An 18,154-nucleotide genomic window follows, 5' to 3' on the forward strand; every position below is an offset into this window, starting at 1 on the left:
AGTTTCTGTACTTGTTGTTTTAATGATAATATTTCATGGGGGTAGCTCTATTTTGGTCAGGTCTGTTTGGTATTCTGGAGGCTTCTTGTACCTGAATGGGCATCATTTACTCTAGATTTGGGAAATTTTCTGTAATTATTTTGTTGAATATATAATGCATTCCTTTTGCTTGCACCTCTTCTCCTTCTTCAATGCCCTTGATTCTCAAGTTTGGTCTTTTGATGGAGTCAGCGAGTTCTTGCATTTTCTTTTCACAGGTCTTGAGCTGTTTAATTAATAGTTCTTCAGTTTTTCCTTTAATTGCCATTTCATCTTCAAGTTCTGAGATTCTGTCTTCTGTTTGTTCTATTCTGCTGGAATGGCCTTCCATTTTGTATTTCTGTTTCATTCTTTTTTTTTGAGGTTTTCCATATCATGGGTTACTTCTTCTTTAATATTGTCAATTTTTGCCCTTAATTCATTTATCCCTCTGCCTATGGTGATGTTTGTTTCAGTTTGGTGTTTGTTTAGGGTTTCTACAATTTCATTTATTTGTTTCTGTGTTTTCTGATATTCTTGAGTTTTGTCATCTTGGAATTTCTTGAGTGCCTCCTGTCCATTTTGGTTGACCATGTCTAATAGCATCTCTATGAAATTCTCATTAATTACTTGTAGGATTTCTTCTTTCAAGATGGTCTTGTGTTCTTCCTTGGGGTCCTTGGTATAGTTTATCTTTGTTTTGTTGGAGTCTGGGTCTGGGTATCTATTTTCTACATTTTGCTCTAAATATTATACTACTTTATTTTTTGGGGAATAATGGTTTCCATCCCTTTTTCTTCTTCCCATATTTCCACTAGGTACCGTTTCTGTCCCTGGACTATGTGTAATTTGGTATTAGCTGGGTTACAATATTAATAATAACAAAATTGTTAGAGAAGGTTAAAAAAGAGAAAGAGAAGGGAAGATAAAAGGAAGGGAGAAAAGAGGAAAAAAGGAAAGAAATAAAGGAAAAAGAAATGGGAGAGATGGTGGGTGATCAAATAGCAAACCAGGCTGGCGAGCCCTTAAAGAAGGGAGAAAAAAATCACCAGTTCTGGAACAGCAGGATTGCAAACTTAGTTGTTTTTAGTTCTTTAGTGTCCAGTCCAGTCTGTGTCTCTTAGGCACGCTTGGAGCCCTCTAGTGGAGGCTGAGCAGGAGCCTGGTGGAGCGGTTATCTGGGAAGCCTGTAGAGTTGGGGCCAGCTCCACACAGGGGCGGGTTCCTGGCAGGCTCCTGGGTGCGGCTGTCTCACACCAGGATGGTGCCTGTCCCAGCAGGGCAGGGGTCCAGTTATTCCACACGGAGCTGGAGCCAGGCAGGGCCTGATGGGTGGGGTGGATTCTGGTCATCCCACAAGTGGCTGAGGCTCAGCAGGGCCTGAAGGGCAGTGGGCTCGGTGGGAGGAGTGGGTATCCTAGCGAGCTGTGGGACCAGCTCCAGGCTGGGGTCCGGCGCAGACTGGTGGCGGGGATCCCGGTGGTCGTGTGTCCAGTGGCATGGCCATGGGGCAAGTATTCTGGCGTGGTGTGGGTCTGGAACAGGGCTGTGGCCTGGCACAACTCCAGGGGCGGAGAGCCCAGCAGAATAGAGCAGCAGCTCTGCAGACCTACGGGGCGGAAATTTTGCAGGCGGGCTGTTCTTATATTAGATCGTGGTGTGGTGAAGGCTTCCGCGATCTAAGTCTTTAGAGTGCCGGGTTTTTGGCTGTCCCTGGAGTTTTACCTCAGTCAAGCGTGTCTCCAGCTTCTCCGCAGGATCTCTGGGTCAGCTCACCGGGTCTGCGGCTCTGTTTCCATTGCTATCTTGGATCCTCCTGAGACACACTTTAAAACTACTTTCCAAAGTAGGAATAAAATCGATACATGGCTGCATGTCTTCTTTTGAGATCAAGCGAGAAAATAAAAACAATGTGGAGGAAGTAGAAAGCTGCGATAACATTCCGAATTTGGAGCAAGACAGAGATCTCTGATGAATTATCTTGTGCCTGATTTCTCTCCCACAATTTCAGCCGTCATTTCTATAGTAAATGCAGCAGGTGCTGCCCTGTGTTCAGCTTTGAGATCTGCCAGGAACTCCCAAGAAGCGCACAGCTAGCAAAGTGTCTCTGTCAGGAGGTCAGGGAAGTGAAATAGCTGTTCGGGTTGTCAAAGGGACAACCTGCCAGGATTTTCTATGGCAAGATGCTGTCAATCTGTGATAACACAGACTAATTAGAACATGGTTCACTCTTTTCTATCTAGAAAACCCAGGACAAGTTTCAAAGAAATTGCCATTTCCTTCCTTTCATTGAAAAAGCAATAATGTGGGCACTTATGACAGAAGTACTCACATTACAAAAACAAGCAACATAGAAAGTGTAACTCAGAAACTGGCATTTAAGAAGATCTCAAAGCCACTGATGTGTGTGTGTGTGTGTGTGTGTGTGTGTGTGTGTGTGTGTGCATCTTCTGGCCATACTATAGGAACACATTAACTTGGTGGGAACATAGCTTTTTGCTAATGTTTTAATAGTAGTATAGTTTGACAATGACCTCTCAGATACTATATTTAGTGTACTCTGTTGCAATGTCTCATTTTTATTTTATTTTTATTTTTTTGTAGCACTGGGGCTTGAACTCAGGGCCTCACATTTGCTAGGCAGATGCTCTACCACTTGAGCCATTCCACCAGCCAATGTCTCATTTTTAAATTGAGCATACTGGGGGGTTGGTACCAGTGGGAGGGGGAGGTGGGGATAGGGAGTAGGAGGGTAAAGTGGTGCCAATGTTGTGTACCATGCATGTTAATGGGAAAATGAGACATATTGAAACTATTCCAGGAATGGGGAAAGGAGGAGATAAAGGAGAATGATGGAGAGGATAAATTGAACTATGATACATTGTAAGAACTTTTGTAAATGTCACAATGTACCTCCAGCACAACAGTAATAAAAAAAAGTGAAAAATAAATTGAGCATTAAGGGAATGCAGTGTTCTAATTGCATCTCTGCCAGTAGTTTTATCTACAGCCCTGCTTCCACTTCTGTCTTCAGTGAAAGTTTCGTCCTTAGGAATGGCAGTATTGGAGTTTTTCTGTAACAGACTGGGTTGGTTATATATTCATGCAGCTTTGGGATTTTGTTCCATGAATATTCACAATGTGTAGAAAAGCGTGACACACACCATGGTCTCAGTTATCTTAAATGGATCATTGTTAAGTACATGCAGGAACTAGGACATGTCCAAGGGAACTGCTTGTGGCCATGGGTGACTGTGGTCTTTGCATCTTGTGTGTGTTTGTTTTCTATAATGCATATCATGAGGGAAGTGTCTATGGGAAGTAAAACCAGTGTTATAGGAAAATAAAACGTTGAATGAGATCTAGAACTCCCTGCCACAGGCAAGAACATAAACTTCACAGTCTACATAGAAGAAACTTTGCAATGGTATCCTCCAGTCTCATAAGATGAAACATTAGGTTTGTCCTTATGTTGGAAAATGATGGTTCTGGTAATCTTTCCCCATCCATCATCTCCCTCAGTACTGATTGGGTAGTGTTGCTTCCTTCCTGAGTCATGATCAAAGGAGGAGAATTGAATTACTCTCTACTGACAGATCTGTAGTCGAGGCTCAGGCTCTGGCCTCAAAATTTATTTGAATATAGTATGAGATAAGAACTTCCTGATGGAGACTAACATGGGAGGAGTAGACCCAGTTATGGTATCTGCTGGACTGGATCAATCATTCTTAATTCTGGAGGAACAGGCTGATTATTGAACATTTTAAGAACTTGGAAGTTCTGTGCTCAGAGATCATAATTAGTCAAATTGGTCCATGTTATCTAAATCTCTAAGGACTTTTTATTTAGTATAGAAAGTAAAAGATGAATAAGAGAAACCCCTCCAAATTATGGTCTGTTTCTTCTCTTGGCAGGAAGCTTATGTGTAATTTTCACATCTCTCGTGTCTTTATCTATCTGTCTATCTATCTATCATCTATCTATTTATTTTGGTGGGACTGGGGTTTTAATTCAAGGCTTCACGCTTGCAAAACAGGCAATCTACTGTTTGAACACTTCCAGTCAATTTTACTGTGGTTATTTTGGAGGTGGGGCCTTGAGAACTTTTTTCCCAGGCTGACCTCAAGCTATAATCCTCACAGTCTCAGCCTCCAAAGAGGATAGGATTATGGGCATGAGTCACAAGTGCCTGTCTTTTCTTATTAACACATATCATTTATAGCTATGAATGGGATTCAGTGTGATATTTCTATACATGTATTCAGCATGTACTGAACACTGTCAAACCAACCTTCTTATATTCTTGCACCTTATCAAGCACATCTCTAGTCTACAGTGACTAATATTTTTCAGGTAAACTCTGTGTACTTTCTACACATGAGAGAGAACACACATTACTAGTCTGACTGGACCTGGCATATTATTTCAAAGATCCATCTGAATTTTATGTCCACTGCATATTGTAGCAAAATACATATAATATACATTTTAACCATTTTCTGTGCATAGTTCGGTAGCATCAATTACATTCAATTGCTGTGAAAACATCAATGTCATCCATCATCAGAAATCCTTCATCTTCCCAAACAAAAAATATGTACTCATTTTAAAATCTCATTACTACCTCAACCCTTACTGTCTTAATTTTGTTATAAAAACAGTAAGTAATTACATTTTACAAACTACAGAACTGTTGTGAAGGAGGAGGAGATGTCTAGAGGTTCACTTTTGCTTTATTATCCAAAATACATTGCAAATGGATGCCACAGGTCATAAGATTACACTGTTCTGTAGAGTCTCCTCACAGTGTTTTTTATGTCCCTGTTCCTCAGGCTGTAGATGAAAGGATTCAGCATAGGGGTGATCACTGTGTACACTACTGAGGCCAGTGCTCCATTTTTGGGAGACTGTGAAACAGCAGAACTGAGATACACTCCAAAGCCTGTTCCATAAAACAAGCAAACAACAGACAGGTGAGACCCACAGGTGGAAAAGGCTTTGTACTTCCCATCTGATGATGGGATTCTCAGAACAGAGGAAACAATTTTATAGTAAGAAAAAAAGATTCCAGTGATAGGGAGAAATCCAAAGAAGACAGCCACAAAACACATGAGTATATTATTCGTAAAGGCACCAGAACAGATAAGATTAAGGACCTGAGAAGGGTCACAGAAGAAATTGGAAATTTCCACATCCTTGAAGTAAGGAAATTTTAAGGGAATCAAATTATGCAGCAGTGAGTCCAAAATGCTAACTAAAAAAGACATCAACACTAAGAAGACACAGAGGTGAGGGTTCATGATGACTGAGTAATGCAGGGGGTGACAGATGGCCACAAACCTGTCATAGGCCATCACAGTCAGAAGCATGTCATCCATACATCCAAAAATGAGAAAAAGTGACATCTGTGTCAGGCATCCCACATAAGAGATGACTGTGCTGTGAGTTTGAATGTTCACAATCATTTTTGGGACCATGCTGGAGATGAAACAGATGTCAGTGAGAGATAGATTGGAGAGGAAGAAGTACATGGGGGTGTGGAGTTGGGAGTCAGAGCTGATGGCCAGGATGATGAGCAGGTTCCCAAGCACAGTGACCAGGTACATGGACAGGAATAGGCCAAAGAGGATGAGCTGCAGGTTTGACTCCTCTGACAGTAACAAGAGATGGAATTCTGAGACACGTGTTAGATTTTGGGCTTCTATGTTGCTTGCACACCTTTTAAAAGAAAATGGTTTATATAAGGAAACAAAATGCATACTTGTAGCCCTGTATTTATTTTGAATTCAAGCATTCACAAGTATTGTTACTTGATATCCCTTCACCTTTAGTAATACTTCTCAGTTGTGACAAGTTCTTTCTTCTTAGAAATCTTTAATTATTTATTTCTATATTGTTCTTCCCTTGCATATACACTCACTTGTGAGACACTCAAATGAACAATACTTGAAGCCCAAGAAAGCTACATATAAGTCCATGGTAACAGCAAAATATCATCTATTCTTTTAAGAACAGTGAAAAATAAGAAATAAAAATCATTGTCATGAAAGGAAATAAGCAGTATAAAAATCCCCAAGTTTATTCTAAAATATTGGGACAAATTCCCCTCCTTAAAAAATTTACAAAGTTTATCAAACACCTTAATATAAGACCTGAAACCTTGAAACAACTACAGGAAGTAGTAGGAAATACACTGGAACAGATAGGAATAGGCAATGACTTCCTAAACAGGACTGAAAAAGCTCAGAATCTAAGAGAAACAATGAACCAATGGCACTATATCAAACTAAAAGGCTTCTGCACAGCAAAAGAAACAGTCACTGGACTCAAGAGACAGCCCACTGAATGGGATAAAATCTCTTCCAGCTACTCATCTGATAAGGGGCTAATATCCAGAATCTACAGGGAACTCAAAAAAACCTCAACCCCCAAAAGAAACAACACCCCATTGAAGAAATAGGCACATGAATTAAGCAGCGAATTCTCAAAGTAAGAGGTATAAATGGCCAGTAAATACATGAAAAAGTGTTCAACTTCCCTGGTTATGAAAGAGATGCAAATCAAAAGTACACTAAGATTTCATCTTACCTCCCGTTAGAATGGCCATATTCAAGGGCAAATACAAAAATAGTTTCTGCTGGGTATTGAGGGGGTGGGGGGGAGAGGGAGGGGGCAGAGTGGGTGGTAAGGGAGGGGGTGGGGGCAGGGGGGAGAAATGACCCAAGCCTTGTATGCACATATGAATAATAATAATAAAAAAGGGCAAATACAACAAATGCTGGTGAGGATTTGGTGAAATAGGAACACTTATACATTGTTGGTGGGAATGCAAATTAGTACAACCATTATGCCTCAAAAAGCTAAAGCTAGAACTGCCATAAGATCCAGTGATACTGCTCCTGGGCATCTACCCAAGGAACATAAGACCAGGTACAGTAGAGACACCTGAACACTGATATTTATCACAGCACTATTCACAATAGCCAAACTATGGAAACAACACAGGTGCTCCATAACTGATGAATGGGTCAGGAAAATGTGATATATATATATATATATATATATATATATATATATATATATATATATATATCCATATATACAATGGAGTATTACTCAGCCATAAGGAATAATGACAACATGTGGCTTGACGGTAAATTGAAGGACATTATGTTAAGTGGAGTAAGTCAGGCTCAGAAAGACAAAGAGTGCATGTTTTCTCCTATCCATGGAAGATAGATCCAAAAGATAAACATACACACAAAACCAAACATGATCACATACAAACTCATCCGTAGAACATTTTTGTAACAGTGGAACTACTCTGTGGAACCCTGGGAAGGAGGGAAAGGAAAAGAGAATGACAGAGCATCAAAATATTGTAAAACATAACATCTTTGAAGGTAGAGGATATAAGGATATGTATTGAAAACTGTTGAAAAATGGGGGGTGGGAGGTAAAGGTGTAAGGGAGAGTAATGGAAGGGGTTGAATGGATCAAATAAAGTATACTCATAGAAGGGACACACGAGAAACCCCTTTGAACATTGACTTAAATATTAATAATGAAAGACAGGACTGTAAAATAGGTACAGTGTATGTGGCTGGTACTTGTGGGAGGGGAGACGGTGAATGAAGGAGATGAATGTGAGGATATATGGTTGATGGATTTCATATACTTCTATGAAATAGAACAAAGAAACCCCTTGCTATTGCTTTAAGTGGGGCAGGAGGAGATTAAGTAGGAGAGATGGTGGGGGTAATCTAACCAATGTATACTATAAGCTTATTTGGAGTTGTCACTCTGAATTCCTCCTGTACAGTAAATATATCCTAATTAAAAATAAATAAATATAAAAAATTTACAAATGCCATACTAGAGCTAGGACTACATGATTTAAACAATAAATTAAAGTTCAAGGCTCAATATCTGAAAAGACTGTTGGATAGAGATACCTCCCAGGAGGTTTTACTAATTCTCACACTTTCTGTTCATCTTCCTTTTCGAATATAAGTGCCCATTCAATTTCTCTTTTCTTTTAAAACTTATTTAATGTATAACACATATCCATGGTTTTAGTGAACTGCAAATTTTGATAAAGGTGCTTTGGTTACATGCACATATGATATGACTTCACCAGTCAGAATTGTGACATTAGTATACACAGTACTGGCAACATTTAAAGAATTATAAAGTGTTAAGAAACTCTTTGGATTGTTTTTAATTTTGAAAATTGTTTTCCAACCACTTACTTTCTCATATGAAGACAACTCTTTGTTCTGTCTTCCTCTTGGGTCTGCAATGTCTTGCTAATACTGCTTCATTGCTTTAAAAATCATATGCCTTTAATTTTCTTTTAAATATTTGGTAGCAAGGATAGGTCCCAAAGTCTAAATGTGGCTTGGAAGAGTGGGACCTCTTTTGCTTAGTGGTACTGGAGTTTGAACTCGGAGCCTCATGTTTGCTAGATCAGCTATGACTGAGGCCAAGAAGGAAGGTTGGAACCTTATGCATAGTTACTGGATTTTCACGTTGATCTTGCCTGACTCATGGATTATAACTCCCTTACTTCAGCTAAAGGAAACTTGGGTTCATTATTTTGTTAGCTCATACTCTTATTTGGCAGTAAAAATACAAGAGAAAATAACAGAAAAAATGTAAATACATAATGGTATTTTCCTCTTGTAAAAAGTGGAAATAATTACGATATAACATGATTTTTGTCAGAAAACTATTTAAAATGTTTGAGATTGTGTAGACTTGAGATTCTCAGCTTCATTTATCAATATACTACCTCTGGTATTTTAATAAATACAGATACCTTGACTTTCCCCAGAGGAATCTAATCAGAGTACCTGCATATGAAGGTCTGGTGTTCCTTTTTCTCTTAGTTTTGAGAACCACTGCTTTAGAATATATCATGGCATTTAGAAGATGCTTCATCATATTGCTTAGTACTATAAATACTAACCATTCCTTTATAAAAATATGAATATTTAATTAAGTTTTCTTCAGAACTAGTACTTCATAGATATTGGAAGTATCACCTATGAAATTTGAGTTCTGAGTCTTTCTGTCTGATTCCATCCTCCTGAACACTGTCCCCCAAAAGCAAGTTGTCATAAATTAGTTGGGTCCATTTTCCAGTCAGTATTTCCATGTCATCTGTGATTTATGTAGATATCATAATTTTTCTTAAAATTTACCTGAAAATGCCAATGGCTTCTGTGGGCCCTCATTACCAATATATTTCCTATTCTTTTTTTTATTAGCATGTATTAGTTGTACAGGGGGTTTTATTGTGATATTAAATACATGATTACAATGTATCTTAATTAGTTTCACCCTCTCCATGTCCCGCATCCTCTTGGTCCCTTCTTAGAATAATTTCATCATCGTTCTATTTTCATGCACTTATACAAAGTACATTGACCACATTTGCTGTGTTTTACCTCTAATTACTCTCTCTTCTCACTGGTACCTACCTTTTGACAGGACCTGATTTACCTTCCTGTCTTCCAGTTTTTAAGTTTATATTAATTGGTCAAGGGGTTTTCACCTTGGAATTACATCCATGTATATTTTGTACTTTAATCAGAGTAATCCTTTCTATTACTTACTCTTTCTGTATCACCTGCTTCCTTTTTATTCAACAACTTTCAACAATGTAACCTTGTGGTTTATCTATTATTAGTATTCAATGTTAAAAGGTCAAAAGTTCATCTCCTTTGGAGAGCAATACTCCGATTGGCTCCAATAGAGGAGGCAGTGCCCTCTAACAGGAATGAAGAAATCAGCGCTGGATCCCCAGTCACTGCTCTGCTCCTACATGCATGTGTATAAACCACTTCACTTCTCTGAGCTTCTAGTCCTAACTTAGAGGGAGGATAACACCCATATTCACAACATAAGATGGCACAAAGGTGAATTTGGAACCTAAAAATATTTGATCATGGTGGTTATTTAAAAGACAACTTCAGAATTCAATAGTGTGGAAATAGTGAGTTACTGATGATTATAATTGTTATAAAGCACCAGAGCCTGGAACTATGTGACACTATAACATGGGGCTCAACCCAAGCCACAAGTTTTACCTGCTCCCTTCTCTTCATTCTTCCTTTTTTTAAAAAAAAGAATGAATATGTAGATGTGATTAAATGGATGATAGGATCCATGTGTTCATGACATTGCAACAAAGAAGAATCTCTTTATCTCGTCTGCAGTGCTAATGGATATTCCTGTAATAGATGAAAATCCAAATCAAAAAGCACCAGGTGTGTTGAAGTCACACTGATGATGGCCAAGAATTTTGAGTAAAGAAAGGGTCTCTTCAAAATGTAAGAGATATTTGTATTTTTCATGTCCTGTCTGTGCAAAATAAGGTGTAGACTCTGGGGAATCACCAATTCAAGAACATTATTTACTCCTCTCCCAAAACAGGGCATATGCACATGTAAGGAAAAAAACCAAAATGTCCTGTTACAGAAGAAGGAAAAAGGTTACTTCGGATCAAAAGATATTTTAATGAATGATATTAAAATTAGTCCTCTCAATATAAGCAATATCAAAGTTTTACTTTGTCTTAAATTTCACATATAACACACATTAACTCCAGGCTGAGTAGTCCTGATATTTCCAAAATTAGAAACCCACAGATTACAATGGTGAGTCTCAGAGATATTAACAATCCACCCCATGCTATGGAAATGAACATAGATGTCAAGAGAATTGACCAAATAAAATTTCAGTCTCTGGGCCTGATGTACTACACTTTTCATTGTTTTCCAGCTATGAGGAATATTCAAGCAGATGTATAGAGATATTATTAAAATACACATGTCTAAGACACACTTTTAAGCTGTGTTTACTTTAGAGTAGGAATGAAATGAATGTCTGACCATATGCCTCATTTTGAGATCCAGTGAGTAGATTAAAGAATGAGGAAGATACAGACACGTGCAAAGATGTCTTGGACTGGGAACAAGACAGAAATCTGTGCTGAATTACTGTTAGCTTTGCTTGTGATTTCAGTCATTTTTTCCTACATTAGATGCAGCAGATGGCACCTTGCATTCTGCCCTGTGATCTAAAAGGAACCCCCAAGAAGAAGAGCACAGTGAGCAAGGCCTCTCTTCCTGCAGTCATAGGGAAGTCATTTTCAAGTGGCAACCTGCCTAGGATTTTCTGTAGCAAGATGACTTCTGACTGTAATAAGACAGACTAATTAAAACACTGCTCACTCTTTTCTACCTAAAACACCTAAAATAAATTAAAAATGACCTTTCATGCAAAATTATAACTATGTCTACAGGAATAACAAGAAAAGCTAGCCACATGAAATGAAAAACTACATAGAAAAAATAACTCGGTGCCTACTTATCAAGAAGCTCCCAATGACATTTCTAAATTTTATGGCTATAGTCATCCTCCTCCATATACTTAATATTTTCTTCTTAAAATTTTTGAGTGCTTATGGATCGTTTTGGGGAACCTATACTATCCCATCATGGAAGAAATGTCTATATGAAATCAAATTAGTATTGGAACAAAACCAAACTTTGAATGAGTCCTAGGACCTCATACACAGCTGAGAACACAAAGTTAAGTCTCCATAGTTGAAACTGCATTGGCATACCCTGCAAACCAAATGCTCATGTTTTTCCTCATGGTGAGAAAGCAATGGCTCTGATGGTCCTTCCTCTGTTCATCCTCTCCCTCAGCACTTACTGGACAATGCTGCGACTCTGCTGGGTCATAGCCAAGAGTCAAGGATCCAATGTCTCCTCTGCCAAGTCTGTAATTTCTCCTCAAGCTTTGTTCTCAGGATGGATATGATTTCAGTGTGAGATAGGAGATTGCTGATACAGAAAAACATGGGAGGAACAGACACAGCTACAGAGTCAACTGTACCAAAACAATCAGGATGCAGGTCTGGAGGCAGAGGCTGATTGTTGACTGTTTTATGACCTTGGTGGATCTGTGCACAGAGCTCATAATTAGCTAAATTGGTCCATGTTATCTGACTCTCTATGGACTTCCTGTTTAATATAGGAACTGGAGGAAGAAAAGAAACTTCAACAGGAAGTGTGTGTATTATTCACCCCTTTCACGTTTGTACTTATTGACACATTTCAATTGCTCATATGCATGGGATTCAGTGTGCTATTTCTATACATGCATTCAGCATGCACTGATATTTATCCAACCAACCTTCTGCTATTCTTGTACCTATGAAGCACCCTTTCAGTTCCCAGTAATTTATATTCTTTGAGGTCAACTCTGTTTAATTTCTGCATATGATAGAGAACCTGTGATACCACTCTTTCTGAGCACCTGATCCACCTGATTTTTATATCTATTACATATTATAGAAAATATATACATAAATGTACTGTTTTTATCATTTTCTGTGCACAGTTCAGTGACATCAGTGATATTCATATTGTTGTGCAATCATGTCACCCATCATCAGAAATCTATCATTTTCCCACACAGAAAATATGTACCCATTTAAAATCTTTTCATTACTCACTACATCTTTATTCTGCTTTTAAACATTATAAGTAATTGCATTCTACAAACTACAGAACTGTTGTGAAGGAGGAGGCATGGTATAGATGTCTAGCGGTTCACTTTTGCTTTATTGTCCAAAGTACATTGCAAATGGATGCCATAGGTCATGAGATTACACTGTTCTCCTGTAGAGTCTCCTCACAGTGTTTTTTATGTCCCTGTTCTTCAGGCTGTAGATGAAAGGATTCAGCATTGGGGTGATCACTGTGTACACTACTGAGGCCAGCGCTCCATTTTTGGGAGACTGTGAAACAGCAGAACTGAGATACACTCCAAAGCCTGTTCCATAAAACAAGCAAACAACAGGCAGGTGAGACCCACAGGTGGAAAAGGCTCTGTACTTCCCATCTGATGATGGGATTCTCAGAACAGAAGAAACTTATAGTAAGAAAAAAAGATTCCAGTGATAGGGAGAAATCCAAAAAGACAGTTGGAAAGCACATGACTATATTGTTCATAAAGGCACCAGAACAGGTAAGATTAAGGACTTGAGAAGGGTCACAGAAGAAATTGGAAATTTCCACATCCTTGAAGTAGGGAAATTTTAAGGGAATCAAATTATGCAGCAGTGAGTCCAAAATGCTAACTAAAAAAGACATCAACACTAAGAAGACACAGAGGTGAGGGTTCATGATGACTGAGTAATGCAGGGGGTGACAGATGGCCACAAACCTGTCATGGGCCATCACAGTCAGAAGCATGTCATCCATACATCCAAAAATGAGAAAAAGTGACATCTGTGTCAGGCATCCCACATAAGAGTTGACTCTGCTGTGAGTTTGGATGTCCACAATCATGTTTGGGACTGTGGTGTAGAGGAAACAGATGTTAGCCAAGGACAGGTTGGAGAGGAAGAAGTACATGGGGGTGTGGAGGTGGGAGTCAGAGATGGTGGCCAGGATGGTCACCAGGGCATGTACCTGGTCACAGTGCTTGGGAAACTGCTCATCATCCTGGCCACCAGATGCCAGATTTGTCTGCAGATTTGTCTTTTCTGACAGTAACAGCAGATGGAATTCTGAGACACGTGTTAGATTTTGGGCTTCTATGTTGCTTGCACACCTTTTAAAAACAAAATGGATTATATAAGGAAGCAAAATGCACACTTCCAGTCTTGTATTTATTTTGAATTCAAGCATTCACAAGTATTCTCACTTGATTTCCATCCACCTTCAATAATACTTTGTGACAAAGTCTTTCTTTCTAGAAATCTTTGTTTATTTCTATATTATTCTCAACTTGCACAAAGTCCCTTGAGAGACACTCAACTAAGCAATATTAGAAGACAAAGATAATCACATATAGTAGATCCATAATCACAATAAAATATCACCTATTCTGAGAACAGTAGAGAATTAAAAACCTATCCCATTTAAGAGAAAAATTATTGTCATGAAAGAGAATTAAGAAGCAGTCAAAAATACCTTACTTTATTCTAAGATATTGGAACAATTTCCCTCATTAAAATATTTATATATAGTACACCAGAGGTAGGATTTCATTATTTGAACACTAAATGAAATTTCAGGGCTCAATATCCAAAAAGATTGTTAGACACAAATCTCCCCCAGGAGATTTTATTTCTTTTTACACTTTCTAGTCATCTTCTTTGTGGGTATAAAGGCCCATTCTGAAAACTTATTTAATGAAGAACACCATGGTTTTGGTGAACTTCAAATGTTAATAAAGGTGGTTTGGTTAAGTGTACTTGTTCTATGACATCACTAGCCACAATTGTGTCATTAGTATACCCAGTGCCATGAACAGTTAAAGAATAAGGAAGTGTTAAGAAACTATTTGGGTTTAAAAAAATTTATAAAGTTGTTTTTCAACCATGTACTATCTCATGTGAAGACACCTCTTTCTTTTTCTTCCTCTTGATTCTGCAACAACTTGCTAATATTGTTTCATTGCTTTTAAAAATCAAACACTTTTAATTTTCTTTCAAAGATCTGGCATCAAGAACAGGTCACAAAATCTAAACATATCTTGGAAGATTGGAACCTCTTTCTTGGTGGTACTGGATTTGAACTCAGGGCCTCATGCTTGCTAGGTGCTTGACACCTGGATTGCCATTCCCTTGCTTCAGCAATACAAGGACAACTTGGGTTGATTATGTCGTTCACTCACACTATGACTTGGAGCAAAAATTCAAGAGAGGAAATAGCAGGAAAAATGTAAATACATATTGGCATTTTCCTCATCTTTAAAATGGGAATAATAATGATCTCATATGATTATGTCAGAAAACTATTTAAAATCGTGCAGATTTGTGGTTCTCAGTCTAATTTACTGATGTACATACCTGTGATATTTTAATAAATATAGATACTTTGGCTTCACCCAAAGCAGTTTAATCAGAGTATCTGCACACAAAGGTCTTGGTGGAACTTTTTATTCCAGTGTTAGAATCACTGCCTTAGAATATATCATTTAGAAAATGTTTTGTTAGTATTACTGACAATAGTAATATGAAAAATATTAATAATCACTCCTCATATAAAAATATGAAAATTTAGTCATGTCTTCTTCAGAACTACTATTTCATAGACATTGGGGTTATAACCCTTGATATTTGAGTTTGGAGTCTCTCTGTGTGATCCAACTCTCCTGCACACCTGTCTCTCAAGGGCAAGTTGTCATGAATTTTTGGGTGGCTTTTCCAGTCAGTATTTCCATGTCAGAGTTGATTTATATGGGTATCATAATTTTTCTTAAAACTTACCTAAAACGCCATTGTTTCTGTAAGCAGTATATTTCATAACGCTATTTTCTCTGAGATATACTAGCTTATATTGACATGTGATTTTAAGTCTCTCTCTGAAGTATGCATGTGAACTTCCAATGCTTTAACTGATACAAAAAATGACCTGAAGGAGGGTAAACTTTGTCAGTGTATTTAGAGGATAACCCTTTCAAAATGTTTGTGCCTCTCTGTAAATGACACTAGTGAAAATTTCCATGTACTGTTTTCAGTTCTTCAACTTCAAATAAATGATGCATCTTTAATTTTACTAATAATCAACTACATTTGTTGTCCCAATAAATAGCACTCATTATCAATATATCCTCTGTTCTTTTTACTAGCATGTATTAGTTGCACAGAGGTTTCATTGTGACATTTAAATATGTCCATTGTTCTTCATCCTCTGACCCCTTCTTAGAATAATTTCACCAAGTTTCATTGTTCTACTTTCATACAAGAATACAAAGTACATCAAACACATTTGTTCTCCTTCATCATCTCTATTTACCTCACTCTCATTGGTACCCATCTCTGGACAGGATCTGTTTTACATTCCTGTCCTCCATTTTTAAGTGTATATTGACTATTCAAGGAGGGTTTGCTTGGTATCTCACATTTATATAGCATATTTTAATCAAATTAACCCTCTCTATTTTATCTCTTTATCACCCTGCTCCCCTTTTATCCAAAAGCTCTCAACAAAGCAAATTTATAGTTATCTAATAATAATCCTCCCATGACAAAAGGCCGAACAGTCACCTCTTTTGGGGAGTAATGTTTCTACTAGGCTCCAATAGAAGAGACTGTGCCCTGGGATGGGAATTAGGCAACTAACATTGAATCCCCAGTCATTATTGCATAATGTCTATAAATCTCTATACTTCTCTGAGTTTGTAATCCTTACTTATAGAGAGGATAACACCCATATCCACAACAAAGATGGCCCAAAGGTGAATGTGGAAACTAAAAATAATTGGTCATGGTGCTTATTTAAAAAAAATCCCAGAACTCAATAATATGGAAATAGTTATTGGTGATTATAATTGTTACACAGCACTGGGGCCTGGAATTATGTGAAACTGTAAAATCAGACTCAATTTAAGCCAGAAATTTTACCTGCTTTCTTATCTACGTTCTTCTTTTTTGGATTTTGGTTCCATGAAAATCTTTGGTATGTTATTTAAAACAATAATTTTGTGGCTGTCATTAAATGGATGATAGGACTCATGTGTCTATGACATAGAAACAAAGAAAAGTTTTTTTATCTTGTTTGTGGTGCTAATGAATATCCCTGAAATAGATGAAAATCAGACAAAAAATTACCAGGTATTTTGAAGCTACACTGATGATGTCAAAGAATTTTGAATAAAGAAAGGGCCTCTTCAACATGTAAGAGAGATTTTTTATTTTTCATGTCCTGTCAGTGCAAAATAAGGAATAGACTCTGGGGAATCACCAACTCAATAATATTAGTTAGTCCTCTCCCCAAAGAGAGCATATGCGTATGTAAGGATGAAGCTAAAATGTCCTATTATAGAAGTAGGAAAAAAGCCACCTTAAATCAAGAGATATCTTTTGAATCATATTGTTTAACCTACTTAATATAAATAATAATTACTAGGTTTTATTTTGTACCTGTTTTATACATACAACAGACATTAACTCTATATATTACATCCATAATCTGTTTGTCTTATTCATGATATTCTATCAATTAGAAACCCACAGATTACAATGGTGCATCTCAGAGATACTAACAATCCACCCCATGCTATGAAAATGAGGATAGGTGCTAAGAGAACTGACAAAATAAATCTTCAGTCTCTGGGCCTGATGTACTACATTTTTCATTGTTTTCCAACTATGAGAACAATAAAGCAGATGCACAAAGGTGTTAACAATACATATATCTGATTAACATTTTAAATGGTGTCCATTTTTGAGTAAGAATGAAATAAATACCTGACCATATGTCTTATTTTGAGATCAATTGAACACATTAAAAGAATGAGGAGGATGTGGACAGCTAGCTGCAAAGATATCCTGAATTGGGAACAAGACAGAAATCTGTGCTGAATTATTGTGGGCTCATTCTTCCTGTCAGCTTTGCCTGTGATTTCAGCATTCTTCCTAAAGTAGATGCAGCATATGGCACCTCATGTTCTTCCTTGTAATCTATCAGGAACCCCCAAGAAGAAGAGCATAGTGAGAAAGTTCCCTCTTTCTGTAGGGACAGGAAAGTCACTATCATGTGAACAGCTTGTTAGTATTTTTCATATTAAATTGCCTTCTGTCTGCAATAAGGTAGTTTAATTAAAACACAGCTCACTTTTTGCAAACTGAAACACCTAAAATAAATTAAAAATGTCTTTTCATGTAAAATTATAATTTTATGGACTAGAATAACAAGAAAAACTAGGCATCTGAAATGAACTATGATGAAAACCCCCCCTCAGTGCATAACATCAATTTGTGATGTTATGGTTATATTCATCATCCTCCATATACTTATTATCACCTTCTTCAATGTTTTTGAGTACTTATGGACAGTTTGGGAGAACATCATGGAAGAAATAACTACGGGAAATCAAACCAATGTTGGAGCAAAACCAAACTTTGAATGATGAACCCACACCACAGCTAAGAACATAAATGTAAGTCTCCATAGTTGAAACTTTGCATTGATACACTCTCCCTTTGCTAGCCAAATGCTCATGTTCTTCCTCATGATGAAGAATCAATGGTTCTGATAGTTCTTCCTCTATCCATCATCTCCTTCAACACTTACTGAGCAATGCTGCGACTCTGCTGGGCCAT

At 37.5% G+C, this 18,154-nt stretch overlaps 1 protein-coding gene and 1 pseudogene across 1 annotated transcript; both read right to left on the minus strand.

Moving 5' to 3' along the window:
• Window positions 1-4,796: 4,796 nt before the first annotated feature.
• LOC141416196 (olfactory receptor 7E178-like) lies at window positions 4,797-5,777 on the minus strand. Its single transcript, XM_074053283.1, has one exon. It carries the CDS (start codon window positions 5,775-5,777, stop codon window positions 4,797-4,799), a length of 981 nt encoding a protein of 326 aa, XP_073909384.1.
• Window positions 5,778-12,703: 6,926 nt separating this feature from the next.
• LOC141416197 (olfactory receptor 7E178-like) lies at window positions 12,704-18,154 on the minus strand (annotated as a pseudogene).

This window comes from Castor canadensis, chromosome 14 (genome assembly GCF_047511655.1).
Source record: "Castor canadensis chromosome 14, mCasCan1.hap1v2, whole genome shotgun sequence".
NCBI classification, from domain to species: Eukaryota; Metazoa; Chordata; class Mammalia; order Rodentia; family Castoridae; genus Castor; species Castor canadensis.

Bases quoted from the DNA above. Each gene is read 5' to 3' on its own strand.
- LOC141416196 (XM_074053283.1), bottom strand. From the start codon at position 5,777: ATGCATTTTGTTTCCTTATATAAACCATTTTCTTTTAAAAGGTGTGCA.